The 23,534-nt window shown below is 43.8% G+C and overlaps 1 protein-coding gene and 1 long non-coding RNA gene across 4 annotated transcripts in view; one reads left to right on the top strand and one right to left on the bottom strand.

Moving 5' to 3' along the window:
* The window catches only part of LOC106021214, a 293,439-nt gene extending 278,101 nt beyond the window's left edge, over positions 1-15,338 (bottom strand). For 2 of the 3 annotated variants that reach the window (XR_005873623.1, XR_005873622.1), the window contains exon 1: positions 14,886-15,338. This is a non-coding gene — a long non-coding RNA (uncharacterized LOC106021214). The remainder of the gene's footprint in view (positions 1-14,885) is intronic. The other variant, XR_001196543.3, reaches the window with a different exon arrangement.
* The window catches only part of Adamts9 (ADAM metallopeptidase with thrombospondin type 1 motif 9), a 158,423-nt gene continuing 147,349 nt past the window's right edge, over positions 12,461-23,534 (top strand). Inside the window, exons 1-3 of the mRNA XM_005071171.4 lie at positions 12,461-12,654; positions 13,252-13,655; positions 18,423-18,585. Of these exons, the coding sequence (XP_005071228.1) occupies positions 12,540-12,654; positions 13,252-13,655; positions 18,423-18,585 (682 nt within the window). The 5' untranslated portion in view covers positions 12,461-12,539. The remainder of the gene's footprint in view (positions 12,655-13,251; positions 13,656-18,422; positions 18,586-23,534) is intronic.

The following is a 23,534-nucleotide window of genomic DNA, read 5'->3' as shown; positions in this document are numbered from 1 at the left end:
GTCATTGCTTTTCAAGGAGTCTAAGGAGGTTTGCCAACATGGGTCACTTCAGGGATTCCATTTGTTTACAAAATCAAGGGTATTGTTGGGCTAAAGTGGGCTTCAATGATTTCCTACATTTGGACCGGCACTGTCTCCCAGACTCTCATTACCTGCTGTACAAGACCAGGAATCTGCAGAATAAAAGTCCTGGCTACATTTCAGAGTTGCATTCATCTTAACACTGAATAGCTCTAACATACCTACCAGGTCAGGCCCTAAGGGGAGGCAGTTATACCCATGAATGTTGCTTTAAAAAAGCTTTGCAGAAAAGTAATGGCCAAGCAAAGCTCGCTCATTCATTCATTCATTCATTCATTCATACAGTCACTCAGCTTCTGACCTTTTCTCGGCTGAGAAAATAGAATGGGAGGAAGGATTCTGAAATAATACAAGAAAGAGGATAGACTATGGACATCACCATCTTGGTATCATACACTGTCAGAAATTCAGTATATGTACATATTGGGAAATATTGCTGTTTTCAATAGATTTAAAAAAACAAATTAGCACAGCACTAGAATAATAGAATATGTGTGTTTATCCAAATGCTTAAAAACTTTAGGACATTGAAAATAAATTTAAAGTGTCATTAACCAAGAATCTTCTACAGACTTGTCACTTTCCCCCTCTCTCCAGATGAGAATTTGGAGTATTTTCTTCTAGACCTCTTTCTGTGTCTTTGTGCATAAACATCTAATGAACTATTTTTCAGATAAATCATCATACCGCAACTTACTTTTTTCCCCTTCAGTAACATATAGCCAGTCAACACTACCTGTTTCCCTCTTCTGGTCTAAAGTATAGTGTCCTACAGTTTGAGCACTATTTGACAGAAACTTGCCATTTCTTGGATGAGAGCTGAGTACATGTAGCCCTCTATTGTTCACCTTATAAGCGATGTTTGCTACATACACCCTTGACATGTGAATGCATATCTCTATAAAAGTGAATAGAGGGCATGGGGAAATGGATCAGTGAGTAGCAGTATTGGACGCCCAAGCATAAGAACATTTATCAAAATCTAAGAGTCCACAGAAAAATACAGTAGAGGATAGAAGCAGGAGGATCTCTGCTGGGACTTGCTGGCTTCCAGTCTAGCTCCAAGTGCAATGAGACATTGTCTGAAAGGAATAAAATGGAGAGTGACAAAAGTGGGACACTCAATATCTGTCTCTGGCACACACATACACACACACACACACAGAGGCATACATAGAGTGTACATATAACTCATACACATATGTCACATTCAAATAAACACACACAGAGAAGTGGATAGAGTATCTTAGTCTATTTTATCCTAGAGATTAGGTATTTTGCAGGCGTCATACATCTTAACTTACTTAATTGGTCTTCTATTAATTTATATTTTCTTTGTAATTTTTAGCCATTAGAAAGCATCTGCTTATCCAATCCCAGTCTTTTTTTCCAAGTGGAGAAGTTATTCTGCTCAGAAGAACTTGTCAAGGCATTTCCTGCACCTGAAAACATGATGCATTTGAAATGGAAAGGACTAGGTCAAAGAGTGTAAGATTTTCCAGTCCTGGTGGATGTTATCAAGTTGCCTTATTAGAAATTAGGACAATTCTCACACCCAACAAAGGTGTCTAGGAGTACCCAAATCTTATCCAAGTGTAGGATTTATATGTCTGGCGGCCAAAAGGCTGAAATTAGGACAGTTCCAGTTTGTATTTTTATGAGCAAAATCAAGTATCTTTTCATATTTATGACACTTGTATCTCCTTTCTTTTGAGATACCTTAATTCTGTCCAAATTTTTCTTAGAAGTTAAAGGAAAACTCTTTGTGTTGTGAGCTGAATTTTTTTCTTGTTTTGTCCTTTGACTTGGTCCAATGTGTTGAGAGCTTCATCCTAGGAGGTAGGACTCAGTGAGAGGTAGGCAGGTCATGAAGATAGAATGAAGGTCATTATTGCTGGAAGGGTTTCCTGCTGAAGGGGGAGTTTGACTTCTTTCTGTATCCCTCTGCCTTTTCCTCACCATTCCACCAGGTGAGTTAGAATGAGTAAGACATCCCTTATTAGATGGTAACACAGTGACATACACTTCCCATCCCCAAGAACTATTCATGACATAGGACTTCCTATCTCTAAGAACTGTCCTCTGGTATTTTTCTGTTCATTGCATGTTGCCCAGTCTGATGAGTAGGTGAGGACGTGATGTTTCTTGTCAGACACAATTTGTGTTTGTTTGGTTCTTAATGAGGTTGAGCATTTCATGTTTCTCTTTTCTGGCTTGTGGATTCTGAGTCATAATCCAAAGGCTTTTTGATGCTTCAATCACAGGGACAGTATTCCTTCCTGTTTCCTTCTAGAGCAGACTTGATTTAATGTTTTATGTTCAGTTTCTGATACATTTGTTACAGATGAAGTACGTATTTAAAGTGAATACAGTTTCTACTTAGTGAAGTGTGTGTGTGCATGTGTGCAGGCATGTGTGTATATGTGTGCATGTTTGTGCTCATGTGTGTATTTATGAGGTGGGGATATGTACATGTGTGTACGTGTGGGTTGGAGATATGTATATGTGTATATGAGGGTCTGGGAAGGTGTGTGTGTGTGTGTGTGTGTGTGTGTGTGTTCTGACTTCACATAAACTTTCAGTGACCTATGCCTGTAATCCTAGCATTCCAGAGGTAGAGACTGGAGGATCATAAGTTCAAGATCACCCTTGAACAGGATGGCAAAAAAGTAATACTATTGTTGTGGTAATAAATATGGGAATGAGCATAATAGAAACTGTATGAGTTTTCTATAGATCTGGCTGGGGAAGAAACATTGGCCCTATTTGGATGTGTATCTATTATTTGAGACATTTAGTCTATCTACCATAGGTGAAGTTGATTGTTTTAGTATATATAGTATAGACTATCTAGCATAGGTGGAGTTGTTTATCTAACATAGGTGGAATTGGCTGTTGTTATTTTCCTTCATTTTTATGATGGGAGGACAAAGCTAAATAAATGCCACGTAACTTGTTTCTGGGCCAAGTATTTTTGACATGATTGGGTGCTGAAAAAATGGCTCTCCTGTGTCCTTTGAATACAACTGCCTAGTGTTTCATTTATTGTCTGTCTCTTGACAGTCCATTTACAGCAGGACAGCCAAGGCAAGATAGAGGGCTCCCCTACTACAATCTTCATTTGGTTCAAAATGGTATCCTAGAGAAATGAAAAGTACCTGAGTCCAGGTTTATGTTCAGGATTAAGAAGCTAACTAATCTAAGAAATACTGACTTCAGATTTTTACATAAGTAAATTGGTGTTCCAGGGCTGGAGAGATGGCTCAGCGAGTAAGAGCACTGGTTGCTCTTCCAGAGGACCTGAGTTCAATTCCCAGCAACTACATGGTGGTTCACAACCATCTGTAAAAGATCTGGTGCCTGCTTCTGGCCTGCAGGGATACATAATAATATAAATATTTAAAAATAAATAAATTGGCATTCCACACTGTGACCAGAATTCAGGAATGCCCACAACCCCAGTGAGGTGTCCCAAGGAAAGTCATACCCCTGGGCTCGTGATAACTTTAGATGTGCCTCTCGAACATCCCAAAAGCAGCTGCAGCCTGTTCCTTTGCTACTGTGAATGCAGAATCACACCCTCTTTGAGCAGGGGGAAAATCTGCAAAATGAGTTATTTTTTCCAGCACCTGACACGGACTTGACAAGACACTAATTGCTAGGCTTACATTTCAGTAAGCAACTTATCCTATTATTGGTATCTGTTAATACAGAGACCATGTGTGGTGAATATACCATGGAAAACTGGCATTGATTAAGCTCGTTACCAGGTCTCCTTGTAACATGTGATATACCCACAACTGTACATTTCAAATATCTGCATTTTCCAACAGAAAGTCTTCTTAACTCCTACCCCTTCCCACTGTTCTTGGTAATGAGGTAATTTGAAGAGTTGTTTGAAAGTCTCTTTGGAGAGGCCCCAACTGAAGTAGCTTGCAAGGAACACAAATCCAGCCCCACTTAAAAAACCCCAGACAGGTGCTATTTAGTCAGAAGAACCACAGCATAGCATAGACAATATAGAGACCCTGGACAGAACTGGAGACAGCAGAGGCTTATAGGAATGGTTGTGACAGGGAAGCCACTGAAGACCAATGCTCTCAAAGGCCAGTCTTCTAGGTCAGGCGAGCCTAACCTCCTAGGAAGGCAGTTTACCCATCCCCCATCCGCTTGGTTTGTGACTTACTGCCTGAGCCATTATCATGGTCTCCCTTGATTCCAGTTGCCTTAGATTGGAATTCTGCTAATATTCACATTTCCATTCTTTGGAACAGTAGCCTTAGGCGTTGCAATTTAGCCTGAACTAAGCTTGATGAAGTGTAAACACGTGTGAGAGACACTGGGATGTGCTAGCGGAAGAGCACAGGCCTTGACATCAAACCACATAGCTCTGAATCCTTCTCATTCAGGTATACTAGCTGTGCATCTGAGGCTGGTTGTCTAGCTTTTCTGTGGCTTCACTGCTTCCTCTGCAAAGTCTTCCTGAGTTGTCAGGAAGAGTACAAACGGTATTATTATTCATTGGTCCCAGAAGTGAGCTTTATCATTTGTGTAATTAGGACAGGAAACCTACTAAACATCATCTGACTTAATTAAAAACTTACATTTCTGTGCATGTGTAAAAATTGACTTACCATAAAAGAACAGGAATTTCTTTAAATGTTCACAGGGAAATTAAGTTTTGGCTATTTCAAGACTTGTGTAAGAATGGAACAACTGGTAAGGGACCCTCCCACCAAGCCTGTCAACCTGAGTTCCATCCCCCAAGACCACATGGAAGGAAAGAACCAACCCCCACAGTCCTCTATTGTAAAGAACTCAAAACAACAACAAACCTGGACATCAAGAAAACAAATGACCCAATTTAAAAATAGGTTATAGATCTAAATAAAATCATCAAAAGAGGAAACTCAAGTGTCTAAGAAGCATTTTTTAAAAATGTTTAACATCCTTAGTCATCAGGGAAATGCAAATCAAAACTACTTTGAGATTTCATCTTACGGCCCTCAGAATGACCAAGATCAATAAAACTAATGATAGCTCATGGCTGGTGAGGATGTGGAGTAGGGGGAACATTCATCCATCACTGGTGGGACTGTACCTTATACAGCCACTACTGCAGTTCCAAAGAAAGATGGGACTCAGTCTATCTCAAGATCCAGCTATGCCACCTTGAGCATACATCCAAAGGACACTTCATCCTATCACAGCAGAGAAACTTGCTCAACCATGGTCATTACTACTCTATTCATAACAGCCAGAAGCTGAAACAACCTAGATGGTCCTCCACACGTGAATGGATAAAGGAAACGTGGTATATTTATGCAATAGAATATTACCTAGTCATTAAAAAATGAAATCATGAACTAAAAAAAAGTCATTAAGTGAGGTAACCTAGACCCAGAAAGACAAATATGATTAGTATTCACTTATATGTGAATATATTAGCTGCTAAGTCAACAATAAGCAAGCTACAGCAATCCATAGTACCACAGAGAACGTGCAAATGGGTGGGTCACTGTGTCTCTTCTGTCCCTTGTGCCTTTTCCTGGGCTCGTTTCCTTCTGTTTGCTTTCTTCTATCCTGGTGTGTTAGGCTTGTTTTTTAAATCTTATTGTATTATATTAATAATATTATATTACATTCTAACTCTTAGATGCCTGGTTGTTTTCTAATGACAGATGGAAAGGGTAGATCCTGAGGGAAGGGAAGGGGGGAGGAACAGGGAGGAGTAGAGGGAGTGGAAACGGCACTCAGGATATGTTTTGTGGGGGAAATCAATTTTCAATAAAACAAAACAAACAAGCCCAGATAGTCCTCTAACCTCCCTGAATATTCTGTGGCGTGCTGGGGGATGACAGCGCACAACACAGTAAGTCAATAAATAAATGACAAAAAAAAAGTTCAGGTTAAAAAATAAAGCAAAAAATAAAATGCCTGAGAAAGAAATGTGCAACTTCCATGCATTGCTTACTTATGCAGGCTATAAGGAGAGAAAATAAATCTATTTCAATAGCTTTTAAAATTCAAATGAAGGAACAGGAGGTCAGTAAACTATGTACAGCGCAAGCCTGAGAACCCTGGTTCAATTCCTTGAGTGCATGAGCAAGGGAAGTGGACAGAGGGAGATCTCTAGTCTCAGGGGCCAGCCATAGCCAAAGCAGTGAATCAGTGAATGCAGGCCAGGGACAGGCTTTTGTACACACACATGCACGCAAGCCACTTGCCAAAGGATGATGGGATTAACAGCAGGGTATGCATGAGAAACATTCAAATCAATGACACATGAGTATACATTGGGGAAGGCTCCTAAAGTGAGTGAGATGATCGGGAGGTGGAAGGTTATTTGATAAAGGAGTGCTAAGCCCCTAAGTTCACTCTTGGTTAGAGATCAAGACTGGCCCCTCCTAACCAGCAGCAGGTTCCAGGGATACCCCTGATTGGAAAGTGTAGAGACCTTGGCTTGCAGACACATCCTGAGCCAGCACAGTCAAGCCATTTTCCTGACACTCTATATATGACTGGTGTCCACTGTCCCTCCATCTTTAGGTCAAGCAAAGGATATATAGTGTCCACAGCAGAGTTCTAACTCTTGCATGCTGCACTGAGTAGAAATGGAGTGTTCCCAGGTGTCTGGTGAGTCATGGTCTGGAAGTAGCCACTAGGGGAGACTAGCCCTGAAAATTTCTTATTCCAGAAAAAAAATGAAATTCTGATGATTTTTATTAAATCAGTGCTTGTCTCCCCCAGAATGGTGATGTCATGAAAAAATGGAAATTTACCTCAATTGGTATAAAATTTATATTAGTACATGTTTATAAGAAAATGGGTTCATCAATTAAATGAAATAGTTCCTTTAAAACCAAGAACAAAATTGGTGTGAACAGCTAACACATTTAAAAAATAACGAAGCACCTCCTCTGTATCATGATGCTGTATCAGGGACGTCATTTCATGCAACAGCAAGCGCTTGCATCCCAAGTGGACCAGGAAAAGTTTGGGACTCTGGACATGCACATTCTGATACAATTCTAAATGATCTGACACTTGCCTGATTCCAGGAGTGTGTTTGCTCAGTAACCATCTCTGTCAAATAAGTGCATTTAGGAAACAGAGAATTCAGATCTGTACAAGTCAAAGTGACATCTAATCTAGCTCTAGCTTGCATGCTTTGGATCTAGTCTAGAAGTCTAGCATTTCTAAATTCCGTTTGGAACGCAAGCAGAGTCACAAAGGAAACGACTGTAAGATTCACGAGTTGTTGTTAGAATGACAAGGAAGCAAGGAACACCTGGTGATTAACCAGGCCAAAGGTGGAACCAATGCTATCCACCAGATGTGTGTTTTGAAGAGCTATCTCACAAACAGGACCAAGGACTTGTAGGGCAGGTGCAACAGAAGATTTTCAGACCATTAAATGCAGCATCAGAGGGAAAACCGGTGTTCTTACACGTCATATTTATTAGGTCGAGTACAAAGACTGAAAGACCTTGAATAATCATCCAGAGGACTGTATGTGATGTAAGCTGCACTCTATCGCTGAAATCGCAAGCTTTGGAGCTGAGCCCAGCTCAGAGCACTCCGTACTCGGCACTCTTAGTTCTGTGGCGCTCCTTTGCCTTCTGATTCTCTGCTGAAGATGAGGATACAAAAAACAAAACAAAACAAGCAAACAAGCTCCATGCTTAGTATAATATTTTGTTTGAAATCAGCAGCCGTAACACAGGTCATTTACCCACATGACAGGCAAAGATGATGTAGTTCCTTTCCAGTTTCATCCTGCAAATATGTGATTCCCAGGGCTAGAGAGATAGCTCACTGCTTAAGAGCACTAACTGCTGTTGCAGAGGTCCCAGGTTCCATTCTGAGCACCTACATGGCAGCTCACAACCCTCTTTAACTCCAGTCCCAGACATCTGATGCCCTCTTCTGGCCTCCCTAGGTATTGCACATTTTGTGCACAGACAGAGGCTCAATGTCTATACATACATATGTATATATACATATGTATAGACAAAGATACATACATATATATGCATAGATACATGCATATATGTGTATATATGTGTATGTGTACATACATATGTGTACATATTCTCTCTCCTTCCTGTTGATTCAATGGCATTTATTTCAACGAATACCATCTCCTGTATTTTCATCTTCCAGGATATCCACTGTCAGCATCATTCCTCGGGAACCTATTTTTATGCAGAATCATCCAAAGAAGGCCTCCACTTTAACCTACAGCAATATCCAATTCCAGTAAAAATTCAGAGAGGAAAACTGGCTAAAAACTCTGTGTGTGTGTGTGTGTGTGTGTGTGTGTGTGTGTGTGTGTGTGTGTGTGTTAACTTGAAATGACCCCCAGAAAGCTCTGGATCTTTCAGAGAACACTTTGTGCACAGAAGGGTGGTGTTAAAATCCACATTGATCTTCCATATTCAGACCATTTTAATACCACTTTGTATAACCAAATCTCCACCACCACCACCACCACCATCCCCAAGTGCACATGTATTATTGGAGGTGGATAAGGGTTACATTCAATTACTCATTTACTCAGTACTTTTTAGCTCACACCATGTGTGGAATTATTGTAATTTCAAAGGAAAAGCTATGAAAATCTGAGACAATTATTGTTAATGAGCATTAGAGCCAAAAAGTGGTGCCTCATGCCTCTAACTTCAGCTACTCATGAAGATCACACCAGACGATGGCAAGTTCAAAACCTGAGACCTGCCCGGGGTACAATGGGAGTTCAAGAACAGTCTGAACTTCTTAGTTTGAGGCCCTGTTTAAAAAGATTTTCTTTTCAGGACTAGGGATGAGGTCAGTGGTACAGCACTAACACAGAATGTGCTAGGCCTGCATTTAATGACTTGATTCCCAGCACAGGGGAGAAGACAGGAGAAGAGGAAGGAAGGGGAGGAGAGGGAGAAAATAGGAAACTGACCAACAATTTTCTGACAATACTACTCACCCTTTCTGAATAGAGCTAGAATTATGATGAATCATTTGTTATATAATAATTATGAGTTTGTTGTTTGTTTTTTGAGATGGAGTCTTATTGTATACCCCTGACTAGTCTGGAACTCACTGTACAGACTCAACCTGAGAGTTGTGACCCCTTCAGGGAGGTCGAACTACCCTCTCAAAAAACAGAGACTTACATTACAATTCATAACAGTAGCAAAATTACAGTTATGAAATAGCAACGATAGTTTATGGTTGGGGTCCCCATGGCAGGAGGAACTGTATGATAGATAGGGTCATGTCCTTAGGAAGATTGAGAGTCACTGATATAGACAAGCAACTCACAGAGATCTGCCTGCCTCTGCCTCTACAACACTGGATATGATTCCAGGTACATACACCATCATATCAGCTTACATATAGTAATTTATGGAGTTAGACTAATCTTTCAAAATAACTTGAATTGTGTCACTTACTAGTCAAGGATTCTTGTCCAAGTGTTTCGGTTTTTTGTTTGTTTTGCTTTTTGTTTTGTTCTTGATCTCAGTATTTTAATCTACAAAATGAAATAGCTAACACCACCTGCCTTGTAGGGCTAATATAAAAACATGGTCTGGTACATGGTAAATTTTCAATAAAATATTTACTATTTAAGATTAACACCTGAATTAGCAAGTTCATTTATCTTCTTTGTCTCACAATTTGAACCATGTTTCTCTGTTATGCTTTAAGACTTCTTTGTGGGCAGAAGTTCTGAGGCTGGCTAGTACATTGATCCACAGATGAGCACCTCCATGAAGACCAGAAATCATTAACCTGTGGTCCCAAGATCCCAGGAGGTCACAGCAGGTACTTCAGACCTCTTTAAATCAGCTCTTATGAAAATGACTGTAGTCTCAGAAACAATTTTTAAACTGCAAACAGAAACCATCCTTTTTTTTAAAAAAGACGTATTTATTTATTTACATACATTGAGGTTTATCCTGCATGTATGTCTGTGTGAAGACGCCAGATCCTCTGGAACTGAAGTTACAGACAGTTCCAAACTGCCGTGTGGATGTTGGGAATTGAACCCAAATCCTTTGGAAGAGCAGTCATCTTTCAGTCTCCTTTCCACCCCCACCCAGAAACCATTCTTGAAGTTTTAGGAAGAAACCAAAGGACTAAAGCTACACACACACACACACACACACACACACACACACACACACACACATGCTCCTCTGCGTGGTGATTTTTAAGGTTTTGTAATTTCTAATTATGGGTACTTGAATGTGTGTACAGAGATGTTGGAAAGGCCAGAAGAAGGTGTTGGATCCCCTGACAGCTGTTTGCAGCCCTATAGGAGGTGGTAAGATGGGACCTCAGGACCTCTGTAAGAGCAGCAAGTGCTCCTTAACAAGGAGCCATCTCTCCTGCCCTCCATGTCTGTGCTGTTAGCATCTCTTGACCAGGAGGATTTGAGTTAAACAGAGGAAATGTTTTCCAAAGCACTGAGCTTGCAAGAATGGCAGAAATACTGTAAGGCCTCCACTGGAGTCAATTCCTGTAGACTAATTTCTCAACTCTCAGCAACTCCCAGGTATCATTAGCACATAATGAAAAGGAAGCTGGCATACTAGAAGAAATTCACTATTGTGAGTTATTTTGAAGATTCAAGGTTGAAAAAAGCCATCCTTCAAAATTCCATGTTTCTTCTGTTATTTTATTTTGCTTTAAGTCTGGGGGAGGCGGTCTATGTAGCTTAGGCTGGTCTAGATTTCTCCAGCTTGCTGCCTCAGCCTCCTGATTAATGAGATTTCAAGTGTACATCGTGCCTGGATACTGGGTGCCTGGTCGTTTCAGTGGTGCCTAACCATTGAATTAGTAACATCTTTCGGAAGTTGCAACCCTGCCAGGTCATTTTTCCGCTGTCATCAGAACTGTATACATCATTGTTTCCAGGATGGGTGGCACTCCCGGGGAACTGTTTTCTGGTTTCTATTGGCACTTTGATATTCTCAGTTTTGAATGGCAGGCCAAGCAGCAGTAAACTCCGGTTCTAGGAAACTTGGGCAACTATGAATTTGTTAGTCATATCTGTTCCTGAAATGGTCATTTCCTTTCCCTTGGAATTGTCACATCCTCTCTTCCCCAGAGCTAAAGGGGAAAGGTGCTTTTGAACTATCCAGGATTTAACAATTCTCCCTGTCCGGTCCCTCCAGCTCTCCCTGTCTTCCTTTCTAGAGTTCTGGCTTTCAAACGTGCTCCCTCAACGGGAGGAGGGTGATAACTTGAAGTCACTTCCCTGCTCCCATCCTTTCTACCAAAAGCAAGCACAAGTGATTGAGAAATCCCTGGAGTGCCCTCCCCCCTCCACCAACAGCTCCTCACTTGCCCTCAAATCTCGAGCAGAGTCGGGGGCTCCCAAACTGCACAGTAAACCCTGTAACTTTTTGTGAGCGAGGACCAACAGAAACCTGTAGATGCTCTAGCCAGTCTGGGGAAGAACTTGAGGCAATTAAATGGAGAGTGGAGCTCAGGTGACAAATCTAGTTTTTGGTGATCAACTGTAGGATTGGGACTCTGGCGCAGGGCTACTTTTTCTTGTAAGGGATTCCAAGTGGGGCGGTGGAAAGAGATGGGGACAGAATGAAGGGAGCAGGCAGAAATGGGGAGATGAAGAAGGCACAGTAGAAAGCAGAGAAGGAAGAGACCATCGAAGAGGAGGGAACGGGGCCCAGAGAGATCCTCACCAAGACCCGGAGAGGGAGAGACTCCAAACGGGAGGGACCGAAGTAGAAGAGGAGGAGAGTCGGAGTGAATGGCTGAGCGCCACAGAGGAAAGAGAACTTTCTCTGCTCTCCCTCTCAAGCAGAGAGACTCTGAAAACCCCACCTCGGGGAGGTGACGCGGACCGTCACCGATTGCTCCAGCGCTGCTAGCGCCTCTGGCCTCCGCCTCCGGCAGTTGGAGGGGCCTAAAGCCGCCAGTCCTGGCACCCGCGGCCGAGGAGGGGACAGGATCTGCAAGGAGGCGGGCCGCCTGCCTCGTTTTCTCCTCCCCTCTCCTCCTCCTGGAGGCGTGCACCCAGGGTATTTGAGCGCCCGCGGGGGCCCCCGCCCCCTGGCCCCCCATTCAAGAAGCGGCTCGGCTAACTCGGCCAGCACAGGGCGCCTGGCGCGCCTCGGAGCGCACGTTCAGCGCCTTCTCCTGCCCGCTGGCTGGACATTATGCGGCCGAGCAACCGAGCCCTAGTCCTCCGCCTCCTTCTCCTCCTCCTGCGGCCCGAGCGGCTCAGCTCACGGCAGGCGGCAGCGTTGCTCAACCGAGCGCAGACGGGACCCTCTCTGCAAGACCTCAGCGACTCCTAAAGTCAAAAAGTTGGCGGCAGGGCGCCGGGGTTCCGCGCGCTCTCCACTGCTGCTGCCTCGCGTCGCCGCCAGCCACCAAAGCCGGCAGGAGGGAGGGGGTGGGAGAAGCGAGGGGGAGGGGTGAGGAGCACCATGCAGTTAGTATCCTGTGCCACACTGCTAACGCTCCTGGTGTCGGACCTGGCTGTGATGAGGAGCCCTGTCGCCGCGGCGGCAGTGCGCAAGGACAGGCTGCACCCGAGGCAAGGTAACCTGGCTCTGGACCCTCAAGATCCCCCCCACGTCTTCCCCCCCCCGCCCTCCCCCCCCCGCAGCACTCCATCGCCACCTCCTCGAACACGCTCCGGGGCGGGCACCCCGCAGCAGAGGCCTCTTTCCTTTTCCTAGAAAGAATTACCTCCCGTTTTGGAGCCTCTCTCTTCTCTGGGTCATCCATAGCCAACTATTAAGGAGGGAGGCACTGCAAGAATTTTAGGGCCACCCCTAGCTCTTTTTTTTTTTTTTTTTGCCTGATTTTTGCTCTCCTTATTCCCTGTCCCAAATCAATGCTATTTAGCAGCTGAGAATCACCGGAGAGCGCGTATTTTATTTTATTCAGGAATTTATCAGAGCCTGTAATTATCTTATGTTTTTAGATTTGTTCATTGTCTGACCTCTAATGCTGTATTCTCAGTGCCTCGCACAGTTGTTGGCTGTTACTATTACAGCAGGCGCTCGACAAATATTTGTCCAGACATGGAAGGTGAAAGAATTGACACGAAGGGGCTGCAAAATAAGTTAGGGCAAAGCCCCCCTCCCCAATCTTCTTTTGAAATGAATGATTTGCCTTTGCTTCTCCCTGCAGTGAAATTATTAGAGACTCTGAGCGAATATGAGATCGCGTCTCCCATCCGAGTGAACACCCTCGGGGAACCCTTTCCCACGAACGCGCACTTCAAAAGAAAGCGACGAAGCATTAACTCTGCCTCTGACCCCTGGCCTGCCTTTGCCTCCTCCTCGGGGTCTTCCTCTACCTCTTCCCAGGCGCATTACCGCCTCTCAGCCTTCGGCCAGCAGTTTCTATTTAATCTCACCGCCCATACCGGATTTATCGCTCCACTGTTCACTGTCACCCTGTTTGGAGAGCCAGGGGTGAACCAGACCAAACTGTATTCCGAAGAGGAAATGGAACTTAGGCACTGTTTCTACAAAGGCCATGTCAATACCAAGTCCGAGCACACTGCGGTCATCAGCCTATGCTCCGGAATGGTAAGTGGGCGCGTGTCCCTATCCTCCTCCCCGCCTCCTCGTCTGCTTCTTTGAAACTTAATTGCCCCCTAGTCTGAACCTACCAAGTCTATGCTCTGGCGTTAAATATCAGCACTGGCTTAGGTCCCGGGATTTGGGGGTCTACAGGCGGGCTGCGTGCGCTTACACTCGAGAAGAGAGTACACATCTGTCCCCAGAGAGTCGTGGATCTTTTGGAGCTGTCTTGGGGATGGGTTGAGCTTGCTGTGCGTAGCCCAACTCGGCAGAGTAGCTTGCACGTCGGTTTACAAACTCAGAGAAAGTTCCTGGGGTTGTGGTTTCTAGTAGAAAACTTGACCGCCCTAGAGCAGAGCAGCTGAGCGCAGGGCGGACCTAACTCCTCATTGGCCCTTCCGAGTCAGGGATGTAAACTGACAATCCCGGGACACCCCTTCTGGAGTGCTGGGATATCTCTCGTAGTGGACGGGAGTACATAACCTAGTGTCCCCGCGTTCTTTCCTCTTGGAGTCTTTTATCACGTGCAAGGAATTTTGAAACTGACCCAGACTGACAGGGAAGCCGATCCTGTCCCTGGAAAGGAAGGGTGGGCCAAGGACTCAGAGCCTGGAGTGAGGGCGGAGCCTGTCTCTAAGGCGGTGTTTGGGAGTAGAAGGTTGGGGGGGGGAGGGGTGGTGCATTGCAGTCCGACTCTGCACCCTGCTGGCGTGGTGGCTGGAGGCGCTAGAGTAGTGGGACAGAGCCTGGAAAGGTAGCCTTTAAGAAGAGTGCGCATTCTTCAGGAACCCGTGGCAGTTCCAAAGGACAGAAATAGAAATGTGTAGCGCACGTTTTCTCTAGGAAGGTTGAGTGTGACGGATAGCAATCACCCTGTGCTGCCAAGTGGGCACTTCGTGGGTGATCCAAGTTGCTACCTCCACCTCCTGCTTCCTGACCCCTCTATTTACCCTCTCTTGGAACTAATAAGGCACTCTCCCCCAATTCGTACGACAATTGAGAGTCTCGTACAATTCTGGCCCCAACGAGGGTGGTCCTTCTCTTTCTCAAGCGACGTGCGTTTCTATCACGCGCATATGACGCAGAAAGTTTCCCGCGGCTCGCTCTCCTAGCTCACTGCACCGCGCATTACGCACAATTGGCTATTAAAAGTCTATGCTCCTGGTACATTTACTCTCTCCCCTTGGCACACACACCCTTCTCCTCCTCTTTCTAAGTGGGGGCTTGGGTACTCACTCGCTGGCTGGTTCTTGCGTCTCTTAAATTCCAGATCTGAAGGTTACATCCTTCTAAGACGTCCAAGAGCAGGATCCAGGCGGGAGCTCCGCACTTTACAAGACTGGGAGGAGGGGAGGTTCAGCCTGCTGGGATGCCGGAAAGGGGATGAGCCCCTTTACCCACCAGCTAAGTACTGGGAATCCAGGCGCCCAAAGTGCCAGGCTGAGATTGATTGAGGGTAGGCGGAGACCGGGAGGGGATGCTGCGTTGAGTCATCATGGCTTCAAACCTGGGCCTGGACGCTAGACTGGCTCCGATTTTTGAGAGGTTATCGCCTAGCTAGGCTGAAAAGTCTTGATGCGAATCCCAGAGAATCAGCGCACCTCTGATTTAAAGCTAGGGACCCCCAGTTCCTGATTCTTAGATAGGGCTGCTGTGTACTTCGTTGGTAAACAGTCTTTACTCCTCCTCTTTCCCCGCCTACACACCGGTGGAATTCGAGAGGCCCCAGCAGTTGTATAAATATTTTTCTGCGTAGGACCTTAATTTCCATTGGTGGTTTTACATGGTAACACAGTGCATGTGGTCTCCTTGAGAACTGCGAACCCGGACTTCTGAAAGTACTCTTTGAACTGTCCTAACCCAATTTGCATGACGTGTAACTTGCAAAATGCCTTTTTTTTTGGGGGGGGGCTACATATACTTTAAAAATATGTGAACTATTTTTCGTGTCTTTAGCCACTAATCTAACTGCGTGCTTCCTGCCTTCTTCGTCTCCTGGAATTTTTATTTCTTCCCAAGACTTATCTTTACCCTTTCTGTAGCAGTCCCTACATAATGATGTTCCTTATTGCCTATGAAGGCTTCCAGGAAATCTGCCCTCTTTAGAGTGATCCCAAACTGTACACTGGTCACACACACATACCTCACACTCTCCAGTTCTCAGTTTCCTGAATCCCAACTCATACATTGCTCTCCTCTGCTGAGAGACTATCTGAAGCCCAGTCAGAGCTTCTCTCCCTCTCCTTAGGACCACTGTCTGAGAAACACCTCCATCTACCTGCTTCTCGCCCAGCTTTTCCCCTTAATCCCTGCCATACAGCCTTAACGGGTTTATAAGTGGGCTGCAAGATCTCATCACCATCGATGTTCAAAGAGCCTACACATCTCCTCATAGTCTAGTGAATAGTATCAAATTCCACAGCTGATGTTTAAGATCCCGACCTTACATCCTGTCATCCATAGACCAGTGTCCAATTTTATCTTAGTTTCTTCTTCTGAAATTCCCTATTTCAAGTGGTCAGCTTTATGCATTCTCTAAATGCTCTCTTAACTTCCTGTTCCAGTACATATATTGTCCACTCTGTGTGTGTGTGTGTGTGAGTGTGTGTGTGTGTGTGTGTGTGTTGCTGACAATTGGTTGTCTTGGATTTACCAGCAAGAGAGCTATGTTCTTGGGCCAGCATTTTTTCTTTTCTTTTAAAGGGTTGTTTCACTTCTACTTCCCCATGAGACTCCATAGTCTTCCATATGGTATCATCCCTCTGCTTCAAAATCATAGACACTGTCTCTCTTCTTCACTATGTTCTTGATGTATGTGGTCTCCTCTTCTGTCCTAGGCATTTGCATTAACCTCAATCTCTTCCTCTTGCATGCTTCAGTGTAAACAATTGTGTGTTTATGTACATAATATATATTTAAACAAGTGGTCACCTGAGCCAGCACAAGATAAGTCGGGTCCCAGTGACTATTCTGAATCAATAACAAAATTGAACTTGCCTCCACATTGTTACCATTCATTGAGCTTTTGCTGTAGGCTCTGTGATACAATGACCCAGTCCTCAGAGCTGTCCATTTTGCGGGTAAAAATGCCTGGGCCTTCAGAACTACTATCTTTCTCCAGGCCTCATGCTGATGGGTGACCGTGTTGTAATTTCACCTCAGCCTTCCTCATCCATACTCTTAACCAGAGGCCAGAGGCCCAGTTGACATTCCTCAGGAGAATGTAGGAGAATGGCTGGATTCATTTTTGTAGACACTGGTGTAAAATCAGGACTGGCATTAACACTAGCCTGAGTTGTACCACTTGAAGGACAACTGAGGACAAATCGCTTCCTTTCTGTGCCTCGCCGGCTCCTTTCACTAGTCCTGCCTCCCATAGACCTTCCACACGCTGTACTTAGAAAAAAACAGTTGCATACTGACCCCAGGCTGAGGTGCTCTGGTGAGCATTAATGTGCTAGCCCGCTGCTGCTGCTTCTCTGGTGACTTGTTAATCTGTCACAGACTACACAATTTGCCTGAGTCTATGTCCTTTAGTCACGAGGAGAGCGGCTTTAAAAAGTCAGGTTCTAGACATCACACCTAGAAATTCTGAATCTGTAAATGAAGAGTGACACCCCAAATCTTATCAGAAAAACAAAAAATTTCTCCCAGGCTGTCTTGGTCACCCTTGGTTTGGGAAAACCTTGCCTTAGCCTGGCATCTTGCATGCCTTTTCTTGTATAAGAACCTTGAGAGTGTCTTAAAATTCTGATTCCTGAACTGATCCCAGAGATTTTGGTGTAGTGCAGATCTGGAGGTACCCACACCTGTTCAGGGTGATCTTTCCTCCTGTGCCCAGGAAATGAGAGAAGAGTTCTAGCTATTTTCAGTGTGGGAAGAGAGTTTGGTGTGTCCTCTGAGACGCTGCCCACTGGGCACTTTCAACGTTCATATGGCATTGAATGGTTCAAGCATAAGGCATCATGGATCATTTACAAAACTTGTAGATTTGTGAAGAGGGGAGCAGGAAAATGGTCTTTTGCAATGTGTCTATAGTGCTTGGTAAGAGCAAATTGGACTAAAACTAATACTATACCAAAACGACTGGTCACTTCAAATCCTTAGAAGGTTCCGGCTCTGGGCTACGTGCATGGCTGGTTTTTATCCCATTTAACCATCCCAGGTGAATTTGAAGAAAGAACTTTATCTCCAACTGACAAAAATGTGACAGCTCAGACTAGCAAGGAAGCTACTCAAGGAGGCTAGGTGTGGCCCTGGGAGTCACGTAGCAGAGTGTGACAACACTGCCTTTAGGATGTCATTCTGCCTTGGCAAAGGGAACAGGAGGACACTGTGTGTCAGGGTTACAGGCAACACCATCTTGAATGCATTGTGGCCATCATGGTGAATGTGAAAGGAGAAAGTTTTGGCCAGCCAGCTTGTCCCTCAGCATTGCACTGGTGTCTGTGAATGTCTAGGCAGCCTGAGCACTTAACATACTCTCCTTGAGCCTCCTGGAGGAAGAATAAGAGATATGGGACTTAACCACCAAGGAAAAGCTAGACTTGGACAGCAATCTTAACTTGTTGCAATCAAGTCAAGAATTAGCCTCCAATATGTTGGAGAGTGAAGATAAACCACAGCCGCTCCAGGGTACCTCAACTCTCTCAGGGAGGAGCCGTGAACAAGTTGCTCCTGCTCCTACCAAGTATTATCTCTTTCTTTGGGTTGTGTTTTTGTCCCTCCCATTGGATGAGTTGTGTTGAATCAATCTCTCATCTCTCTACACAGATGGGCACATTCCGGTCCCACGATGGAGATTATTTTATTGAACCACTGCTGTCTGTGGATGAGCCAGAGGATGAAGAGGAACAAAACAAACCCCACATTATTTATAGACATAGTACCCCTCAGAGGAAGCCCTCAACAGGAAGGCGTGGCTGTGACACCTCAGGTATTTGCTTCTTGATTAAATACAGATGCAAAGTTGACATGGGTTCATTGCCACACTGCAAGAACACAGCAGCTTTTTTGCTGTTCGCAGAACACCACCACATACAATATGGTTTATTCGATCCTCGGGTAAGGTAGGTATAGGCCCTTGTATAGATGGAAACTACAGAGGGCTTTAGTGATTTACTCAAGGTTGCACAGCTAAGAATGAACAGTCAGGATTCGAAATCAGAGAGCAATGACTCCAACCCATCTGTGGGCAAAGCTGTCTCTTTTGTGGAAGTTGTTGATACTTAGAACAATGCTGGAGTCTGAACCTGTAACTTCAGTGAGCAGTTGTCTGTATTTTCTTGATGTCTTCTATTCATTAGGTTTCACTTTTGTTTTGTGTCACATTTATAACATATGCATGCTGCACAGGGTTTTGCTGCTTTGTTTTTGTTTTGTTTTGTTTACCTTATAATGGAATTCACAAAACCTGCTGTGTGTTTATTGGTTTGACTAATGCCCTGTGGTTTTAGGAAACCCAGAAATGGATCTGTGAGCCTCCTTATAGGTTTCAGTCCCATCCATACATTATAAGCTCACTACTGGATTTCACTCCATTCTGGGCAAGTTGTCAGGTTTTTGGCTGATATATGGGTCCATCCTTAGGGATCCATTTTCCTGTGTACCTAAGGAAACCAAAGTTTGTTTGTGGCCTTCAGTCTGCAGTGTTGTGTTGTTGTTGTAGCATCTCTTATTGACCTCTAAGCCTGGCTATTGTTCACCTGCTGGCAGCTTACCACTAAGTAGCATCCTTAAGGTTGTTCTTGTGTGCTAAGATGTTTGTCACAATGTTGTTAAAATTCCACTGAACTGTTGCATAAGCAAGAGCCATTTCTTTCTTCATAAAAAACTGCATCAACAAAGTAAGTAGCTATTCAGAGCTTTCTGGTATCTTTTACAAGACTGAGACTAATTAATGCACAGTTGCTTTAAATGCTCCCCCAAGGAGTTGTCAGCGTCATCTTCATTCTGTGTCAGGATTTCTCACAGTGATGGTGTCTCATGTCTTCATCCCTGCTAGAGGTGTTATTTCAAAAAGTGAATCTTAAAAGATAATGATGTCTATTTATAATCTGAAAGTAGTCAATAGCAAGAGTATATATAGAATTGTAGGTCGTTGGGCTTATTACATCCATTTTTGTGTTCTCACTATCTGATCAAGGTGGGATATAACTGTAATCACTGTTATTTAGTCTCTGCAAAGGAATGAAGGAGTCAGACGTGGTGGCACACACCTGGAGGATCACAAGTTCAAGGCTAGCCTGGGCTACTTTGTGACTTCCAGGACTGTCTGCTCTATATATTGAAACTTTTTGTCTACAGAGGGAAAAGGCAAAGGAAAAGTCCAAAAGTTGGTATTGGGTACTTGTCCTCAGAAACAATAGTTCCAGGAGCTGGAGTAGTGATGAGCCTGCTAGGTACCAGCTAGTTTAGTAACTAGAACATTTGTCTTCATTTCTTTTATTTACTATAGTAAGTTAGGCTTATTTTAATTTCTCAAATACATATTAGAAAGTACATATTTTAAGCATGTTTACATGGGATAGAAGGGAAATACATGATTCTTCCCTTCTGTCTAATTAATGTGTTTGAAAGACATAGACATGGTACTTGTATTTAATGCACTGAAAGTTTAATCTATGATCGGATGTTCTTCTTCCTAGTTAAAACAAAGAAACCAACCAATCCATGTCTCTCAGACAAAAGGCTGGAGTCATATTAGCAGGTTTAGTAAGTTTCCAACCAATTGGGATATTCAGGTAAATTAGAGTGTCACTGCTAAAGCTGAATTTAAGAAATTAGTCACCCTCTGACACATGTGGCTTGTACCCTTAGGACTTCACGTTCTCATGGTAATTCTTCCTAATCTTTAGAGCAGTAGAATATTCGAGCTGTAAGAATCTTCAGTAGTCATGTCTAGTTCAACACCCAGCTGTAGATGGAAGAGGGAAGAGGGAATCAGAGTGTAGGGTGTGGAGTTGACTGCTTATTTTCAGGAGCAATATACCATATATCCAACACCTATTGGAACTTGTCCTTGCCCAAGTCTGCAGGTGGCCTCTGGAAGCCCCACACAGAGTATGTGTCCCATTTTAGTTGCTGGATTGTGGGATTCTCAGCAGGGCCGGCCGCATGACTATTGCCCTGCTTCATACAAATGGGCTGTATACCTTGATCACTTCCGATTCTTGATGTAGGTCTCGTTTTCAGAAAAGAGACTGAGATAATGTATTCAAAATAATGTGTGAAGGAGTCTAATGTGGTGGAAACCATAGATTTACAAAGCAAGGTGAAGCTCTGTGTGAATTTTTATTCACTAAGCCATCAAGCACTTATTGAGCAACTCTTCTATGTCATGATGAAAAAACTAGAAACCCGTCCCTATTCTGCTGTGTGTGACCTGAATCGCATTATAGAATATCAAGTAAAAGTACCGTGAACTTGCCCAGGTGTGTTCAGAACTGAGCATAAAGTAATAAAGGGGACCGGACAGGGGTTAGCAGATGGTAGGCATTCAGAGGCTGGAAGATGAAAAAGAAAAAGAAAGGGAAGGTCATGAAAACATGGAAGATAACATCATGGTAAAGGAAGGGAGACTGCAAACACCAAACCCAGATGCAATCACTTGTAACTTTGCAGTAAACACGTTGTAAATCCATTATGAGACCTGTCCAAAAGCATTGTGCCCACCAGTGGTGGGACTGAGAGCACTTCCTGTCTACTTATTTCCTCTTCACCCAGTGTAGTATTTGGTTGATGGAAAGCTTCTCTAGGCCTAGTGTCTGCCCTTTCTGACTTAGCTTTATTTTGAGGTCATTGTATATGCATATTGACTCCTTAGATGTATATCTACAAGGTTTTTGGTTTTGGGGTTTTTGATTGTTGTTGTGTTTTTTTGGGGGGGGTTGTTGTTGTTCTTTCATTCTGTTTTCAAGGCCATTGGGATTCACAATGGAGAGTCGGGTGTTGTCTTCCTGTGGCATGCCTTTTAGAGAGTAGGGATAGGTTTATTGAGCTCTTGGTCCACCTCCCTTCATCCCAGGGGCCTCCGTGGCAGGCTCAGAAAGCATATTGTTGTTTCTGTGAGTCATTTCCACTGCTTGCTTCCAGGTAAAGCACAGGTCCTGTTCTCTGTCTCTCTCTGTCTCTGCCTCTGTCTCTCTCTCTCTCTCTCTTTGTGTGTGTGTGTGTGTGTGTGTTGTGTTGTGTTTGTGTGTGTGGTTATGTGTGTGTTGATTGGGGTGTGTGCATGTATGTGCAGATGCTTGTAAAGGCTAGAAGTTAACATCAGGTTTCCTCCATTGCTCTCTTTATTTCTCATTAAACCAGGAAATTGTCAACTTGGCTAGATTGCCTTGTCAGTGAGCCTCAGGAATCCTTCTGTCTCCATCTTCCCAGTTCTGGGATTACAAACTTGCACAACAAGTCGGTTTTTTATCGTGGGCTCAGGGACAGAACTCAGGTCCTCATGCATGCACAGCTAACATTTTACCAATTCCCCATCCCCAAGCTCTGTTTCTCTTTGACCCTGAACCTTTCACAGGAGGATTAGTTCTCATCAGTGAGCTAATCAGACTTGCTGGTAGGCAAGTGAGAGAGAGACTGTTTGTCTATCTGGACCTGTAAGATACTGTTTTCTGTTACCAAAGTTTCTCCTTCAGCCTCCCATCACACCAAGGTCAGCTTCCCCCACCCCCACTAGAACAATGAGAATCAAGTGCTCTTTGACCCATCAATACCACATCTAAAGAAATAGTCAGACAGTGGTGTTTACGAACCGTTCAATGCTAGTTATCGTAGGAAAGAACTGCAAACAAGTACCCCAGGAAGAAGAAAGACAAATACAATACCTTGCCAACATAGGATTGATGTGCGACCATTACAAATGAGGGTGCAGATTTAATATATTGGGAAGTTCATATTTAGTGAAAACACAGACGATGAACACCTGTAACTTCTCAGCTTTTAAAAATGATAGTTTATCTGTGTTTATAATTTTGTGCTGGGTGTTGTATCCTGGGGTTCAAGTGGCCAGTGAGCCACACTAATAATAGTTGACCAATAACTGTATATTTATAATTAACATATATTACATAATAATACAACTATAGCTTAATATAACATTGTGTGCAAGTAAAATTAATCTTTAGAAGAAGCACAATGGGAAGTGATTGTTTCTGGTTATAAAGAACATAGGCAATCTTTGTTTTTTAAAGTTTACTCTTTGTGTTGTTGTTTTATTTTTTTGGTATTATTCAGTAGTACTTTCCACAAGATTTATCAAGTGTGTCCAACCTACAGTCCACTGGCCAAGTGAACCTGAGGATACATTCCCAAAGCAAGGAGCTTACCTAAAATGGAGGGGGGGAGGGAGAGAGAGAGAGAGAGGTGTGTGTGTGTGTGTGTGTGTGGTTAAACTTCATGGTTCTTGAGTATGAACTTTGTCAAAAAATTGGACCCACCTGATTTTAATCCCTTACAGCTAGAGATTGGCCAGCTACTTTTAAGTAGACTTGTCACAATAAGACAGATGAAAGCCCTGTTTGTGTTTACTTCTCTGAGACATACGTGGCTGGTCAAGGTTGAGTCTCTCTCTCAGCTCAGGTCAGCTGCCTCTTGGACTGACCACGGGGCACTAGTCAGTTTGTACCATAACTACTTGGTTGGACCCTCAAGAGTGCAAGCTTAGAGGTGGCCAGTCAACACATTTCAGGCCATCACATCAGACTCTCATGTGCATGATGGATCACTATGCCATGTACTTCAACTTATCATAGAATATGTTCATATCATCATCGTGGGGAGGTCATATTATCCCTATCTAACAATTGAGAAAAAGCACAGCTCAGAGAAGTTGAGTAAATGTCCAATATCACATTGATGGTAGGAAGTGGGCTTACA

Source organism: Mesocricetus auratus, unplaced genomic scaffold, assembly GCF_017639785.1.
Source record: "Mesocricetus auratus isolate SY011 unplaced genomic scaffold, BCM_Maur_2.0 Super-Scaffold_100676, whole genome shotgun sequence".
In the NCBI taxonomy this organism is placed as follows: domain Eukaryota; kingdom Metazoa; phylum Chordata; class Mammalia; order Rodentia; family Cricetidae; genus Mesocricetus; species Mesocricetus auratus.
Note: the sequence above shows the minus strand (reverse complement) of the source record. Positions and strands in the feature narration are given on the sequence as shown.